Here is a 16609-nt window from a genome sequence, read left to right as displayed (position 1 = left end):
TGAATGGTGATATGTCTATCAAACTCAACTGCCATTTGTCCCTCCCCCCCTCCCCCCTCTGCGCGTACCCCTCTTCGTGCATGAATCGTGCATTCTAGGAGGCTTGGAGCACTTGCACAGGAAACAAAGCCAGAGCCAGAGCTTGGCTATATTAGTTATATTAGGATGGAAAGTTCACCAGCAAATTGTTTTGTCACTAGGGATGTAACGATATTAAAATGTCATATCACGGTTATTGTGACCAAAATTATCCCGGTTATCATTATTATCGCGGTATTGTTGAAATTGTGCTCAAAATGTTCAAAAAGTACTGATACACACACTGAAACAATTTAACCAAGTTGTAATTTAAAAAAAAGAAATAAAATAATTGGCACAATGCACTTTCTGTTGCAGAAACAATCAAATATGAACCCTTAGTGGTCTGAGCCTATTTTGTCCGTTTTTCAGTACTTTTGATTTTGCCTTTATATACTATATAAACAAATGTTTACTATAGCCATGTTTGGTATCTTTTTTTTCAGCATAACTTCATCTATCTCATCTGCCTATTATTTTTTCACTTTAACCTACTATATCAACAAAAAAGGACAGAAAACTAAAAATATATAAAATCTGATCTGGAAAATTTTTATAATTTATTGCATAAATAACACACAGACACTTAACAAATCTTTTCAAAGAACTTAAAAGTGAATATTGGTTCCAAATATTAGGTATAGAAAATTAAATTTGTAATAAATTAAACTATACTCAAATATTTGACATAAAAGCAAATCTTTACTTAAGGTTTTTTCCCCTAAAAGTTTGGTAATCAAACACGGTTATCATGATAATTAGAATTTAAACAGTAGTACTAACCGTCTGCAATTTTACCGTGGTTTATCATTATACCGGTAATCGTTACATCCCTATTTGTCACTAACATAAATCACTAGGAAATGCAACGTTAGTAAGATAGGTATGAACTGGGGCTGTTCTGTAAGAGCGGGGGTGTTGGAGGAGACTGAATGAGGTATGCATGGATCGGGGCCGCCAGAGCCGGGCGAATTGTTGCTGTGCAACGCTTGTGAATCTTCAAGAACAAGCATTGCGCGTGCCAGTACTCTGGAGGCGTGGCTTCGGGGGGATGTCTGAAGAAAGGGATTTGGACTTTTGAATTGAGTCTTTTCAAAATGTAGCTTACTCGAACTGTTTTTCTAAGATCTCGTACCCCGCCTTTAAGTATTGCTAGTTGGATTTGAAATGATGATGACATGATGATGATGATGAAATGATGAAAATGATTTTGACCATGAACCTAAAGTGGACCATTACTGTTCGCTTTGTGAATAAATACTGTTGTGTAATTGCATCCTTTGTGGTGAATTCTTGCTGGTATGATCTGTGAATGAGGCAGAAACCTTTATTCTCTGATTCTGACAAAGGGCCTACAGGAAACAAGTAACGTAACACCTCTGAAACCTGACCTGAGATATAGGGGGGGGGTGTTAACCAGCAGCATCCACAGTGAGGTTACAGGTTGTCAGTGAGAATAAAAGTGCTGCAGAAATCAGGAAAATCACTCTGATCTGACGCACGGGCCAGGGTGAAAAAAGGCAGAGACTATCTGAACCTGAACCTGTCAATCATATCCGTTCACTCTACTAAGAACAACCTCCTCAGTCAAACTCTGTCCGTTTGATGACGCTCAAAGCTGCACACTGACAGTCAACTGAGGCTCTGAATAACAAGAGAGTTCATCAGTCTGAATGTGATGTATGTGTTTGTGGAGGACGATCATCGAGTATATTTACCTTCAGTCTGGCTCATTGATCTGTCCTGAGATTTACATTTTACATTTACAATCTGTAGAAAAACTAATATTTAATTAGAGAAGAAATTAAATATTACAGGGTGGGGAAGCAAAATTTACAATATTTTGAGGCAGGGATTGAAAGACAGTGTATGACCAATTAGTTTATTGAAAGTCATGAGAATTTATTTGCCACAAGAAAATTGACATAATAGAAAATGTTTTTATTCTATGTGTCCTCCTTCTTTCTCAATAACTGCCTTCACACGCTTCCTGAAACTTGCGCAAGTCTTCCTCAAATATTCGGGTGACAACTTCTCCCATTCTTCTTTAATAGTATCTTCCAGACTTTCTCGTAATAGTTTTGCTCATAGTCATTCTCTTCTTTACATTATAAACAGTCTTTATGGACACTCCAACTATTTTTGAAATCTCCTTTGGTGACGAGTGCATTCAGCAAATCACACACTCTTTGACGTTTGCTTTCCTGATTACTCATATGGGCAAAAGTTTCTGAAAAGGTATGGATAATAGTGTTAGGTATGATTATGACATCAATATATGTTTGGTTTCAAAACAACTGACGCAGTGCCTGCTGAGAAAAAACAACTAAATGTTCATTGTAAATTTTGCTTCCCCACCCTGTATATAATGCATTAACTAATTAATTCATTGACATAATAATCAAAACTTGAAATTTATCTTATACTTATCTTAATCTTATTTTAATGTTAATCTTATTCATATTTTAGGGTAATCTTATTCTTACTTTACTCTTATCCTTATCTCATCCATATCTTATTCTTATTTTAATGTTAATCTTATCTTAATCTCATTCTTACCTTGTTCTTATCTTTATCTAAATTGTATTTTGGTCTTAATCTTATTTTAAAGTTAATCTTATGCTATTCATATCTTAATCTTGCTCTTACCTTATTTTTATCTTAATCTCATCTCTATCTTATTCTTATCTTAACCTTATCTCAATGTTAATCTTATTTTATTCACATCTTAATCTTATTCTTACCTTACTCTTATCTTCAGCTTATCCATACCTTATTCTTATCTTAATGTTAATCTTATCTTAATCTTATTCTTACCTCATTTTTAACCTTTATCGTAATTATATCCTTATCTTAATATTAATCTTATCTTATTCTTATCTTTATCTTAATTTTATTCATATCTTAATGTTATTCTTACCTTATTCTTATCATTATCTTAATTTTATTCATATCTTAATCTTATCCTTATCTTATTCTTATCTTATTCATATGTTATTACATACATTACTTAAAACCCTGAAGGATGTGGCTCAGTTTCTCAAACAAAACAGAGTAAAAACAACCACTGACAAGTTAAATAAAGGTCAATGTTGACTTGTTACAGCTATACTGCATAACTGCCTGCGGAAGAGTCTTGGTAACATGCCTACATTCTAAGTAAAAAAGTCAATAATTGAAGGATTTCATTTAATTGGTGATTGACGGGAGAATAATGCCATTACAAACCCTGCCAGCACACAGCCTATGTAGAGAGAATAAAACCGTCATTAACGAAGAGAGTCTGGCTGCAGGCAGGAGTTTATTCTAGCACTGGACATATGCCACCTTAATAACTTTTAGCTAATGAACCTCTAAATCCAATTTATTCTGCGTATATGTATTATAAAAAAAGGCAGCCATGTCTTACAGTTACTCTTATACTATACAATTAAAGGAAAAAAAAAATGTTGAAAGAGAAAACAAAACATAGCCAGGGGGATTTCAGTATTTCAGATAATTCCTGTTTGCGTGTTTGGTTTCAATCTCTGGAGAGAAAATTACATATGAGCAAATTATTGAAATAACATAAATAACTACCAAATAAGCAGAAAATAAAACAAGCTGCACAGTGTTGAATATATAAATAACAAAGATGGATTTAGGCAGGGAAAATGATTGTGTTTCCACAATCACATTTTTCCAAGTAATTGCTTCTCTGTCATCTGTAAACTGAACACAATCATGAGTGTTTTTTTGCTCTTTGTGCTGTATTTTTCAACACAAAGCAAGATTAAAAAAATAAGAAAACTATATATGGGATTTATCGCATATGCACTGACAGCCTTAGAGTGTTGAGAGGTCTTGGATTGGACGCTGATGCCACGCAATCTGCAGTTAGCGTCAAGAAATGTCCAATCAACCGCATATTAAATCGAAAAAACTTCAGTGTTCAAGCCGCAATTTTAAAAACAGCATTAAACTTTGGACTTTCCTTTCTGCATTTGAAAAGACAGAATAACAGACATAACAATGGCAGCATGGAGAAAAAAGAAGGAAACTTTGCTAATCAGGTTCAATTTGTAAGATTAAGAATCATTTGTGGATATCACCAGACTCTGATTCTAGGATAAGAGTAGCTATTCAAAAACAGGGGAGAAATTAATTCATTCCACACAAAAAATTATAAATCTGTGAGAAGAAACATGAAAAGCCTGTATTATGCCCATGCCTTTGATCAGAGCTACACAAAGCATCATGAAAACCACTTTATTGGTGTTTTTTTTTCATGTGTTAGTCTCGTTATTACTATAAAGCCAATTGATATTTCGTATTTTCAGTGGATTTCTTCCCTGTTTCATCTGTGCATTCCACAAAAGCACCCAACAAACCATTAATCTTTGACTTGATGAATGGAATAAGTGGTAGCCTTTGCCTTTTTTCAACAGTTGCTATTGTTCTACAATGTTGCTGCTGTAGATGAGCAGAAAAGAGGCTGAGACTAGGAGATTTTCACAGATAAACCACAGTCTGAAACGACTTCAGACAGAGTTAAAAGGCAGTAGAAACAGTCATCAGTGTAGAAAAATGCCAACTTCACTCCAGTCCATGAGCATCAGTGAATATTGAGTTTTAAAACTCATATATCCAGCTAGAAGAGATGAATTTAAAGACAATCTTAATCATGTTGGGTAATAAATTAGGAGGAGATAAGATAGGCTGATTAAATGTTTTGAAGTTGATCATCACAAAGTTATACACAGGGTTCGTACAGAATTTTCAAGGTCAAATTCGAGCACTTTTCAAGCTCTTTTAAGGGTCATTTTAAAATTCACAAATCCATCCCATGGGCCGGAGTGGACCCTTTAGAGAGCTGGATGTTTGACACTTGTGATGTACAAAAAACAAGTCTAAAGACCTTATTTTCAGTCAGAGGTTTCACCGTTTGATTTATGTACAACACCAAGGAAACAGAGTTAACTTGGTGAGTTATGCACTTTACTATATGGCTCTAGAAATGTTATCGTTTGTGAATAAACAGTAGCAGATAATGCTTTTTTTTTTTCTTTTTGTCTGGTGACTTTGTCAGTACAAATGAGGCAGAAACCCTTCATTCTTTGATCCTCTTGCAGCGACATTAAATCAGCCTGTAAGTCACTGTAAATTACTCCGACATTCAAACTCTGACAGAGCTACAGGAAATGAGTGACAAAATCTGTCTGAATGGACCTGAAATTGACATGTGAATCACTCGCAGCAGCTGTGTTAGAAAAACAGCTGCAGAAAGACTCCAGAAATTAGACCAGGGACGTCAAACTCATTTTTATTCAGGTTCCACATTCAGTCCAATTTAATCTCACGTGGGTCAGACCAGTAAAATAATAACATAATAGCTTATAAATAATAACAACTCCAAATTTTTCTCTTTGTGTTAGTTAAAAAAAAAACAAAAAAAAAAACATTAAATTATTAAAGTATTTACTGTACTTTCCGGACTATAAGCCGCACCTGACTATAAGCCGCAATCACCCGTCTCCGACATCGTCACCATCACTTCATTGATTGCCAAGCTACGTGCAGCAGCTCTATTTCCTTCTTCGTCAGCCGGATCGATCGTTAGCCCAGAAAACATAAATTAGCTGCATCATTTTAGAGCTGTGGGTTCACAGTGTGTGGAAAAAAAGTAGCAGCTTATAGACCGGAAAGTACGGTACATTTACAAACTATTCGAACAAAAAAGATGTGAATAACCTGAAAAAAAATTTACATTTCTTAAGAAAAATCAGTGCAATTTTAATGATATTATGCCTCATCATTGTTAAAAGATTGTTTGTTAATGTAAATATTTTCGTAATTTAATGTTACGTTTTTGCACTAAAAGAAAAAAAAAATTGGAGTTGTCATTACTTATAGGCATAATGTAATACTATTTTTTCACATTAAACTAAGAAGAAAATTTTAAGTCATTATTTATAGGTTGTTTTCCTATTATTTTTCTTAAGATCATATTCATCTGTATTTGGAACCTGAACTAAAACAAGTTTGACACCATTTACTATTAATATCTTCAGTGTAATTTTTGCACTTTGCAAATTCATCCCATGGGTTGGATTGGAACCTTTGGCGGGCCAGTGTTTGACACTGTTTCGTCTCTGAAACTCCCAGTGGTTAAATTAGCTTTTGTGAGGAGGGGGAGTCGTTGTGTAGCCTACGGTCAATGGTCATGTTAATTCACAAGTAATTCTATTATATTGTCCTCACATTGCCCACAACTTATGTAATATGATTTTTTTTCTGTTTTAATGTGTAGGCTGTGTGATTGAATAGTTATGTCACTTTTCATTTTATTATCTTTTTAATTTTATCATGCCACAATAAAATGTTTTGGTTTACGCTCCTATCGGGATTTGAACTCTGACCTTTTGTACCACAGTCAGTAGTGTTACCTACGTAGTTATCCAACCACTGAAAAAAAAAAAAAAAAAGTGCTAATATTATTTAATGAGTTATGAGATCTCTCCTGACATGTTTTGACTCGTTGAAATCCGTTAAAACATATCTAAATCAGCCTTCTTATGGCAGTTCTCAGCTGGCTTCACCGTGTCCATTATATTATCAGCTAAGAGACTCACCGATCAGCGTCGCAAGAGAGCAGTGAGGGACGGTTGGCGAGAACTTGATAATGATAAGGTACTCGTCTTCTCCAAGCTCCTGGACCTCCACACATTCTCTGTCACCACATCCAGCTCCTCCAGGGTGTTTGGCTTCTCTGGGTCCCTGATTGATCGATCACATCTGATGGAAAGAGGGGAAACAAGATGTGTCGTAGTTAAATACATCAGGATTACAAAACGAGTATGCAATTAATCTGTTTAACACCGCTCAACCGTTCAATGCCAATCAAATAACTAATTAACAACCAGAGAGGTTCAATATCTGATTTTAGTTTTAAACTGCTACATAAGATCAGAATAAATGAAGAATGACTGATGAGTATTGTGTGAAAGTTAAATTATGCAAATACAGGTTACAGTAAAAAAAAAAGTAAAAAGTAAAAAAAACACAAAATGGGGTCACACTATTTTAGGTGTGCCACACAATTCAGATTTGCTACTCACAGTGAAGACGCAATATATTGGTCAGCATAACTACAGTTCAATGCGGGGATAACTGAGCTGGTGGTGGACTTTCACAAGTGCAAACTCTCTACTCCTACACCAGACAGTATCCAGAGAAAGAACACTGATGTGGTGACATTTTACAAGCACTGGGGTTTCCATCTGGATAATAAACTGAGTGTACTGACAGCACAGATGCAGTAAGAAAGATCTGAGCAGACTCTAAGCTCCACTTTAGAGGTCTTTGAATTGAAGCAAAAACTCTTGAGGACTTTGCAGGACTCAGCTGTCTTCTGTGGAGTGGTCTGCCAGGATACTGTTGACAAGAAAACACTTCACAAGCTGGTTATGAAGGATGGCCCTGTTCTGGGGAAGCTTCCTCTGTTCTGCCGAATTCTACTCCCTGCAAAAACTGCATCATGCATTAGCCGCCTCAAACAGATCCCTCTTCTAAAGTCAGCCATGAGAGGACAATGTGCCCAAAATTCACCCTGCCACACCCAAGAACAGCTCCAAATGTGAGCTGCTAAAGTCATTTCACTCCTTTGGCTTCACATGCTTATTCTGATGGGGGATGCAGTTTTCAGCAGTATCTGTTTTTATTGTTATATATTTTGTGTGTTGTGTATCTAAGATTTAACTTTTGAAAGTTTTATATACACCTTACAGCAATGATTCTCAACCTTTTTGCCTCATGACCTCATTTTAAAATCATAAATTTTTGGCAACCCCAGATATTCAAAACAGACATTTTTTGGCTAAAATTAATTTGTTTTTGATCATGTAATAGTTTGCTATACTATGTTGCAAATAAACTTTAATTTTAGACAACATTTAGTCTACATAATGTATATTATTATGGACGGAGGCAGAAAAGCCAGGTGTAGATTACTGCACAAAGTGAGAATTTTATTTCCCTTGGTCAGAATATGTACAGTCAGTCCAGCTTTGATTTACAAGTCTGACAATTAATACTGAACAAACAAGAACTCATGAAAGAGTTGCAGCATCTGAAACCGACAACAATGAACATCTGAAAGATAACAGTACCACAGTGCTTCAGTTTCAGCTTCAGAGTTGTCATGTCTTAATGGATTGTGATTGTCTCTCAACTCACCATATTTTTTTATTAGCAAGTTTTTTTTTTTGTTTGCTTTTTTTTTTATTAATTACTAGAAGTTCCAGGCGACCCCAAGATTGAAAAACCCCGGCTTACAGTTTGCACAATCTTTAGTATTAAACAAATAAAAAACATAACTGCAATATTGTCCTCTTCATGGCTGACTTAGGCAGGGACTAAAATTCTGCACAACATCTTCAACTCAGTGGAAGTGGAAGGTAAATAGGGGTTAAAGAACAAGCTATCAGCCTCCTATTGTAGACACAGTGACAGTGTGGGCAGCTCCTTCACCCACAGCATGCATAAAGGACACACCACAGGTCATTCCTTTCTGCTGTCTGTTTACTTGTTCATCTATTCAGTTCTGTATCATTTTAGGGATGGACACCTACAATCAATACTTTTATAGCATCAACTACAATTCTAAGAAATGACTGTGTTAAATATTGAAATATCTCAATATATTTCGAGACCTAAGAAGTAAATGTCATCACAGGACTGGGTTTTATACATTGTTATACAAGACAATATATTTCGGCTAAAATTTACTAAGGGGGGTCAAATGAGTGGCCATTTTTGTCAAAAAAAAAAAAAAAAAAAAAGTTGTAAGAAATGCACAGAACTGTGTTGAAATAATGCTAATACATTTGTGCACAGACTACTGATATTATTTGACAGTGGAAGCTATATTTTCAGAAGTATTGGCTTTTGAATAGCACGTGTATGTGAAAAACTTTGCTGGGGACGGACCGTGACATTACCCATGATGCTCTGGTCTGTACCAGTACTTTATTAAGTAATAAACTTATACTTACTATTGCTAATTAACCTCTTCTTCACAATTTAGTATTGTGGATCTAAAACAATAACAGCTGACACAAAAACACAAAATGTGGCAGTGGACGGATGTGACATGGTTGTTACGGATCCCATCATTTCCCGAAAGGATCCCTGTGCAAAAACTAGTATCATAATTATTTATTGTATAGTTTATCATCATACTAAAGAGTAAATAACAATATAGAATTGTTATTTCTTTATAAAAATGCTTATTATTAGAAAACAGTTGATTTAAAGTGACGTGTGACATTCTTAATGTATGTTATTGTGTGTAACATAAGCAGGCTGGATCAGCACCATACTCCATATTGCAACCTGTGAAAATAAAACATGTGATATGTAGGATAGAATCTTGTAAGAAAAACTGGGAATCTAAAAGAATATAATATTTGTTTTTTCAGGTAAATTCAGTTCAAATATAACTTGACCATTGTGACATGAAAATATAGCATTGATTGTGATGAAATTGGACATTTTTGACCTGAAAACATAGTTCATATGACCATAAACATGCTGCAACAGAACTGAAATCCTGTAAATTTGCATAACTTGCATTTACCAACACAAAGTTCCTTTGAGGATTCACTTATATTGATTTCTTATGCACAAAGACATAAATAAGACCTCTAAGCAAAATTTAGGCAATTTATGTTCCATGTAGCCTAAGTATTTACACACACCTTTAGTTTTCATGTACTTACCCCAGTTTTCTGTGTACTAATACTTCCTCCTATCGTGTTATAGAGTTAACTGCCAACAGAAAAGTTCACCTCTATTTGACACTTTACTGGACGCATTTTCTCTGTTGTATAAGACCCTCTGTGATAAACTACAGTCATATTTGGCATTAGTAGGTCCATTCTTCACCTACCGTACACTTCTAATGCTTTCCTCCTCCATCTTTTAGTCTTCAGGTCATTACTGTTGAGATCGAGTCCGAGTAACTGTAAAACTTTCGTGACGGTCAATGATACGAAGCTAAATACTGTGTCCATGTTCTGGAAAAGTGCCATGATAAACAGGAACACACCGAGAACTGACGAGGACACAGACGAGACAGCTTTTAGTGACAGCAAGTCGTGACTTTAGCACATCTACCTAAAACAGCTTCACAGGTTCCGACGTTAGCATTTAGCCTTTAAGCTAACTGTCAAACTGAGTAGAGGTCAGCTGGTTGTCCTCCAGCCATCAGCGTCCGAGTGTGGTGTTCAGGCAAAAGCAATAGAAAAACGATCACGGTTAAATCAAAAAATAAGAGAACTAACCAAACAATTCACAAAACAAACTAAACAAATAAATAAATGAAATGAAATGAGCGATAAAATAATCATCCAATCTCCAGTTTTACTCTGAAATAATGTAGAAACAACCACAAATTCACTTTTTCACAGGGTTCTAACACGTATTTTAAAAGCTGAAACACATTTGATGAAAACCTGACTTTAATCTGCTTGAACTGATGTTTTCTCTTCCAAATATTATATATTACATTATACAGAAGAAAGTGGAGCATAGGATTAACAGGGTATGCAATGAGGCACCTGATCGCTGTACTTTCACTCTATATTACATAAGTATTTCCACTTTAACCTAATTCTACTTCTATTCATTCATTTAACTCCACTACATTTATACCAGTGGTGGCTGCTCGTCTTTCAGACAGGGGAAGCTCATTGTCGGCTTACATTAAAAAAATTGTCAAGTTATTTAAATATAAATTTGGCCCTCCGTTCCTTTTTAACAAAATGGTCAGTGACCTTATCATACCAAGTAGGCCTCTTTTCCAGGGACTTGATAGCTAGTTCACTCCGACTTAGCCAACTGTATGATTTATTTAACTATCTACAAAACGATATTAAACTCGAACAAGAAATAATTAAATTATGTAACTGAAACAAGAAAATGTTGAAATTATGTTAAATTGAAACAAGCAAGTACAATGAGTGTGTTTTATTTACAGTGCAAGAAATGAACAAGTAATTTCGTAATGGTTTCTCTCTCGATTTCACAGCAGAATGCGCGACGGTATTAAGAAATGAACAAGTAATTTCTTGTTCAAGAAATGAACAAGAAATGAACAAGTAATTTCTTAGTGGTTTCTCTCTCGATTTCTCAGCAGAATGTGTGACGGTATTAAACTGAACTCAAGTCAAGTGAAGGACCAGATCTCAAAATAGCTGTCAATCAAACGGGATTCAGCCTTTCGACTGATCCTCCAATCAGCAAGTGGAAGCCTGGCATCCAGCCTGGCCGAGGTCCGCCCACAGCTCCATTCACCCCCAGAGACGCTGAGCATCCGGGGGCGGGACAACATCATAGCATTTATCCAATTTTATCCAGTTTTGAGGCAATGAAAAAAAACTGTTCCACTCAGTCCCATTGAAGTACATGGACGCTGAGCGTCTACGGCAGGGGTCGGCAACCTTTAACACTCAAAGAGCCATTTCGACCCGGTTTCCACGGAAAAGACAACACTGGGAGCCGCAAACACTTTTTGACATCTGAAATGAAGATGTTAGCCTATATATACCGTAAATTCCGAACTATAGAGCCGCTACTTTTTCCCACACTTTAAACACTGCGGCTTTACTCCGACGCGGCTTATACAACGATTTTACCGGTACCACGGCTTGGTGCCGCCGCGGAGGTGCCGCAGCGCACCTCGGGACCAACGCTAGGTGCCGTTGCACCGCCGTACCATGGCTCGGTGCCAGGTGCCGTGGCACCGCAGTGGTGCCTCGGCTAGAGGTGCCGGTGGTGCCGCGGCACCGGTGGCACCCAGTTGTGGCACCGCGGTGCCACGGCACCTGGCACTGAGCCGTAGTACTGCAGTGCCACGGCACCTAGCGTTGGCCCCGAGGTGCCCCGGCACCTTGGTCGTGCCATGGCACCTGGCATCATTAAATGTTCTATTTTCTTTCAGATATTTTTCTTTTCTTAGATTTCTCCATACTTGGCCTACCTGGGGTTGAAAGTCTCGATAAATGTATGGCGTTTTGGGCGGGCTGTCGGAGAGTGTGACGCATATTTTGAGAAAAATAATACTATATATATATATATATATATATATATATATATTATATATATATATATATATATTATATATACAATTTTATTTTAATATTTCGAGATCACAATATCTTACAATTTACAACTACAATTAAACAAATGAACAAACACAAATAAAATACTTTGTTCAGATATTGTGCAGTTTTGGTGTCGCAGGGCATTCCGCGCATGCCGGCTGCCACGTCAAGTGCTGTCAAACGTCTCTGAAGAAGGCGAATGCTGATCACCGAAATTGCACAAGGTCTGAAGAAAGAAGTTAAAAACTTTGACTTAATAAGAAGACATGATACACGTTTTTGAGACAAATAACATACACTTCAATCGGACACTTATAATTTATTTTCCCAAGCCACGCAGAGCCGCAACATAAGGATGAAAGAGCCGCATGCGGCTCCGGAGCCGCGGGTTGCCGACCCCTGGTCTACAGGCAAATGCACTGAGCAGAGATCGAATGAGAAAACAGCGCAACGGGAATGTATGAGAAGTGAACAACATCGATTTGTGACAAAGCTGATTCTGAACGAACTCGTCTGTGAGATGAACATGTTCTAACACATTTGTAGCCAATGAAATGTCAACACAACCGTACATATTAGACCATTTCATTTTTGTAATTTTAGGGGAAGCTGAGCTTCCCTTGCAGTCTATGAGAAATAACCTCTGATTTATACCAACATAAACACCAGAGTTGCACAATGAATTGAAATTGCAATGCCTCCCTGTGCAATTATAATCCTCAATCTGTATAATAATGATAATAATCTATGCATGCCAATTAAATTATGGCTCAAATAGCCAGTCAGTCTTTTTCTTAAAAATACTTTTTAAGTAATATTTTCACGCAATTTATTGCTAAAAGCATTTGTTGGGATAAAGCTACTTTCATTTAAGATTGATTTATGCCTCCTTTTAAACACACTTCTCTTTTTTCATTCACTTTCTCAATATTTCTAATTATTTTTTCTTTTGTTTTATCCCTGATGTTAACCTGTCATCCTCTACAATTTTTTTTTCTTGTCTTTCTTTTTTTTTTTTTAAACAATTTTTATTTATGTCTCATTTTATCAGTACAATACAACCTGATCTCCGCAGGGTTGAGGGGTTGTCTGTTTGTTTGTTTGATGATGCCTATGTCATTATATGTGTATTTTAAATATTTTTAATTTATAGCAAACGAATGATGTATTAATGTTGGCTGTTTTATGTCTTGTTTCTGTTAGGTCTGTAGATGACAAGTAGTTATTTTTTACTAATTTTGGCATATTTACATGGGTGTATTTTTTACACAGCAATGTTCATAAATATGCATGGTCCCTATTAAATAAACCAAAAAAATGTAAAATAAATCTATTTTTGAAATTTTAAATGTCTCCAATAACAATACATCCAAGTAATAACAGATCGATAAAACTAGATCGACTTTGGTTTAGTCTGGCCTTGTCAGACCGGGTCAGCTGACAGAACACGTGACCAGGCTGCTGTTTACATGACGGAAGAAGTGGCCAAACTGTTAGACTTCTGTCCTTATTTCTGTGGTGTTGTTTATTTAAGTGTTTGTTTTTTTTTCCGTAATGTCTCCTTAAGTGTCCTCTGAACCCTCAGACCGGATCATCATGTTGGGTTCGGCTCCTCTCAGTACCTCCATAGAGGTGGCCGTGGTCCCGCAGAACCAGCTCTGGGGCCAGACAGTGGACCTCCAGAAGGCTGAGCTGGCTCCTGGAGGCTCCCTGCTCGGCTGTCTGGGACCCAGTGGGCGGCTGGTGGTGTGGGACCCCACGGACACACAGGCCTGTCCGGCTCCACTGGATGGATCCTACACAGAGTGAGTTCAGCAGAACATGTGTCTGTTCACTCTTCTTCTGTTTCAGTGATGTTTTTACACAGCTGAACCACTGTCATTGCAGAATTTCTCTGCACTGTGGAACTATTTCTATTTCTGACTTCATCACCACAACAGTAATGCCTGTTTTGCAAACAGAAGATTGTTATCAAATGTCAATCTGTGTGCTGCAATAGAGAAGAACATATGAGGAACTTATCTCTACCTAGTCCAACAACCTGATTTAGAATTACACAATGACATCAAATACATGGTATGTTTACACTTTACAGATACAGCTAGCTAATGATTTAGTTTTTAGTTTATTTTCATGAAATTAATCAAATTTTTCAGCCAATATCCGTCAATCATAGGATAGTGTGTTTAGAAAATTCAGTTTTCTTTTTTAAAGTTATATGTGTGTATGTACAGTATTTAAAATAACTATTGGACCGCCGTAACAAAACTGTAAAATGTCATTTGTCATAAATATTACTTGTAAAGCTATTTGGGTTTTTCTGTGTGCCAGTATGAGACAAAAATCTGGCAAAAGACAAATGAAATGTTCTCTGGTTTCCAAACGTAACACCGACAAGGTGCTCAGCTGATAATGAAAAACATTAAAACAATAATGGAAATAATTAATATTACAAGTCTAATAATTATTTCCAAATGTCTGTCCTTTATTTAACTAAGAGCTGAAAAAGAAGCTTAAATACTGTTACACCAACAAAACCAAATTGAAACTGTCACTCATAATAAACAAGTGCACAATATGCAATAAGAGATCAAGGATAAAAAATTCAGTGTATTTTTGTTTTGAAATTGACTTCAGTTCACCCAGTAATTAACTCTTCTGTAAATGATACCAGAAAAAGGAGAAAGTATATTTAAAAGCATTTTGTTCCATTTCTGCTCTAACTAGGTTTTGTAGAATATGGTCAGACTGTTCAGTGTAACAGCTTACAGCACAGGCGTCAAACATGCGGCCCGGGTGCCAAAACCAGCCCACCAAAGGGTCCAGTCTGGCCCCTAGAATGAATTTGTGAAATACGAAAATTACACTGACGATATTAACCCTTTCGTGCATAAGTCACTACAGTGGACAGTTATTCTACAACTGTTCTCTCGTATATTCATGGGTTTTGTTGTTTTAGTTCCATATTAGCCAACACAGTGGACGCTTACACACCATCTCATACCCTGACATTCATACCATTACTGTAACTTTGCTGTTCTTGATAAACCTGATGTGCAGTGACATGTTTTAGTGTAAATCAATTGTTATTTGTTGGACAAAAAGGTTTTTTTTTTCCATGAAGTGAGTTATTACTAGCATTAGAATATGTTAAAATGTGAGAAGACATCAGATTAGCAGCATTAAAAATTATTTTATTTCATTGTTTTCATATCACTTTCTGATATTGGGTTTTAAACACATGTTTTTTTTACTTCAGAAATTAAATGTATGGATATTTTTGTAACTGCAGAAAAAAAACTCGATCACATTGTGTTTTTTATGCCTAAAGAGGAATAAAAACACTCAAGAAAAAAATCTTGACTAAGGTTCTCATAAGTCATGCATGAAAGGGTTAATAATCAAGGATGTTAAAATCATTTTAGGTCAATTCAATCTAAAGTGGATCAGACTAGTAAAATATTATCATAATAACCTATAAATAATGAAATCTGTAAATTTTCCTCTTTGTTTTAGTATTAAAAAAAAGTAAAATTAGACAAAAAAAGTTACATTTACAGACTATCCTTTTACAAAAAATATGAATAATCTGAACAAATATGAACAATCTGAAATGTTTTAAGAGAAGTATGTGGAATTTTAACAATATTCTGCCTGTTACTAAATCTTTAAGTTGTGATGCACATGTATAAATGATCAACTTAGGTGTAATATTGTCAACAATGCACTTTTTTTCTTAAGAATTTTCAGGTTGTTCATATTTGTTCATGTTATGTTCAAGTACGGTTCATAGGTGTCAACATTTTCATAATGGAATTTTACTGTTTTCACTCAAAAACACAGAGAAAACTTTGGAGTTGACATTATTTATAAGTTCTTATCCTATTATTTATATTATTTTACTGGTCCGGCCCACTTTATATGATATTAGGCTGTATGTGGCCCCTGAACTAAAATGAGTTTGACACCCCTGCATTACAGTGTTGATAAAGTAAAGGACACATTCATTTATTTTCTGTTCTATTCTAGTTTTTTGTGGGAGGAGGAGGCCGTCCACAGTCGGGGCTCAGCCAGCAGCATCAGACTTCTGGTTGTTGGATCTCAGTGGGACCTGAAACTGTTGGAAGTAGAAACAGAACGTTCAGCTTCTGTTTCACTGCTCTGTGTTTCTGAATGTTCTGCAGACCACCTGCTGCAGATTGTCAAACAGCAGGACAACAGTAAGTATCACAACATGACTACCATTACACTGTCAGACTCTGTTCGGCAATACTGAATGACTACATATTATTAGCCTCGTAGCATAATTGCCTAATGGACAAAAGTAGTGGGTCACAATGAATTCAGGTGTTTCATTTCTAACAGAGGTCTGGGATGTAAAAAAAAAA

The 16609-nt window shown here is 36.1% G+C and overlaps 2 protein-coding genes across 2 annotated transcripts in view; one reads left to right on the top strand and one right to left on the bottom strand.

The window, feature by feature from the left end:
• The window catches only part of ciao2a (cytosolic iron-sulfur assembly component 2A), a 28561-nt gene extending 18526 nt beyond the window's left edge, over nucleotides 1-10035 (bottom strand). Inside the window, 3 exon segments of the mRNA XM_030135607.1 lie at nucleotides 6690-6785; nucleotides 6788-6852; nucleotides 10007-10035. Coding sequence (XP_029991467.1) covers nucleotides 6690-6785; nucleotides 6788-6852; nucleotides 10007-10035 — 190 coding nt within the window.
• A 3641-nt stretch (nucleotides 10036-13676) lies between these two features.
• Nucleotides 13677-16609, top strand: part of spg11 (SPG11 vesicle trafficking associated, spatacsin) — a 64089-nt gene continuing 61156 nt past the window's right edge. The window contains exons 1-2 of the mRNA XM_030136802.1: nucleotides 13677-14026; nucleotides 16251-16441. Coding sequence (XP_029992662.1) covers nucleotides 13818-14026; nucleotides 16251-16441 — 400 coding nt within the window. The 5' untranslated portion in view covers nucleotides 13677-13817. The remainder of the gene's footprint in view (nucleotides 14027-16250; nucleotides 16442-16609) is intronic.

This window comes from Sphaeramia orbicularis, chromosome 6, assembly GCF_902148855.1.
Source record: "Sphaeramia orbicularis chromosome 6, fSphaOr1.1, whole genome shotgun sequence".
Taxonomy (NCBI): Eukaryota; Metazoa; Chordata; class Actinopteri; order Kurtiformes; family Apogonidae; genus Sphaeramia; species Sphaeramia orbicularis.
Note: the sequence above shows the minus strand (reverse complement) of the source record. Positions and strands in the feature narration are given on the sequence as shown.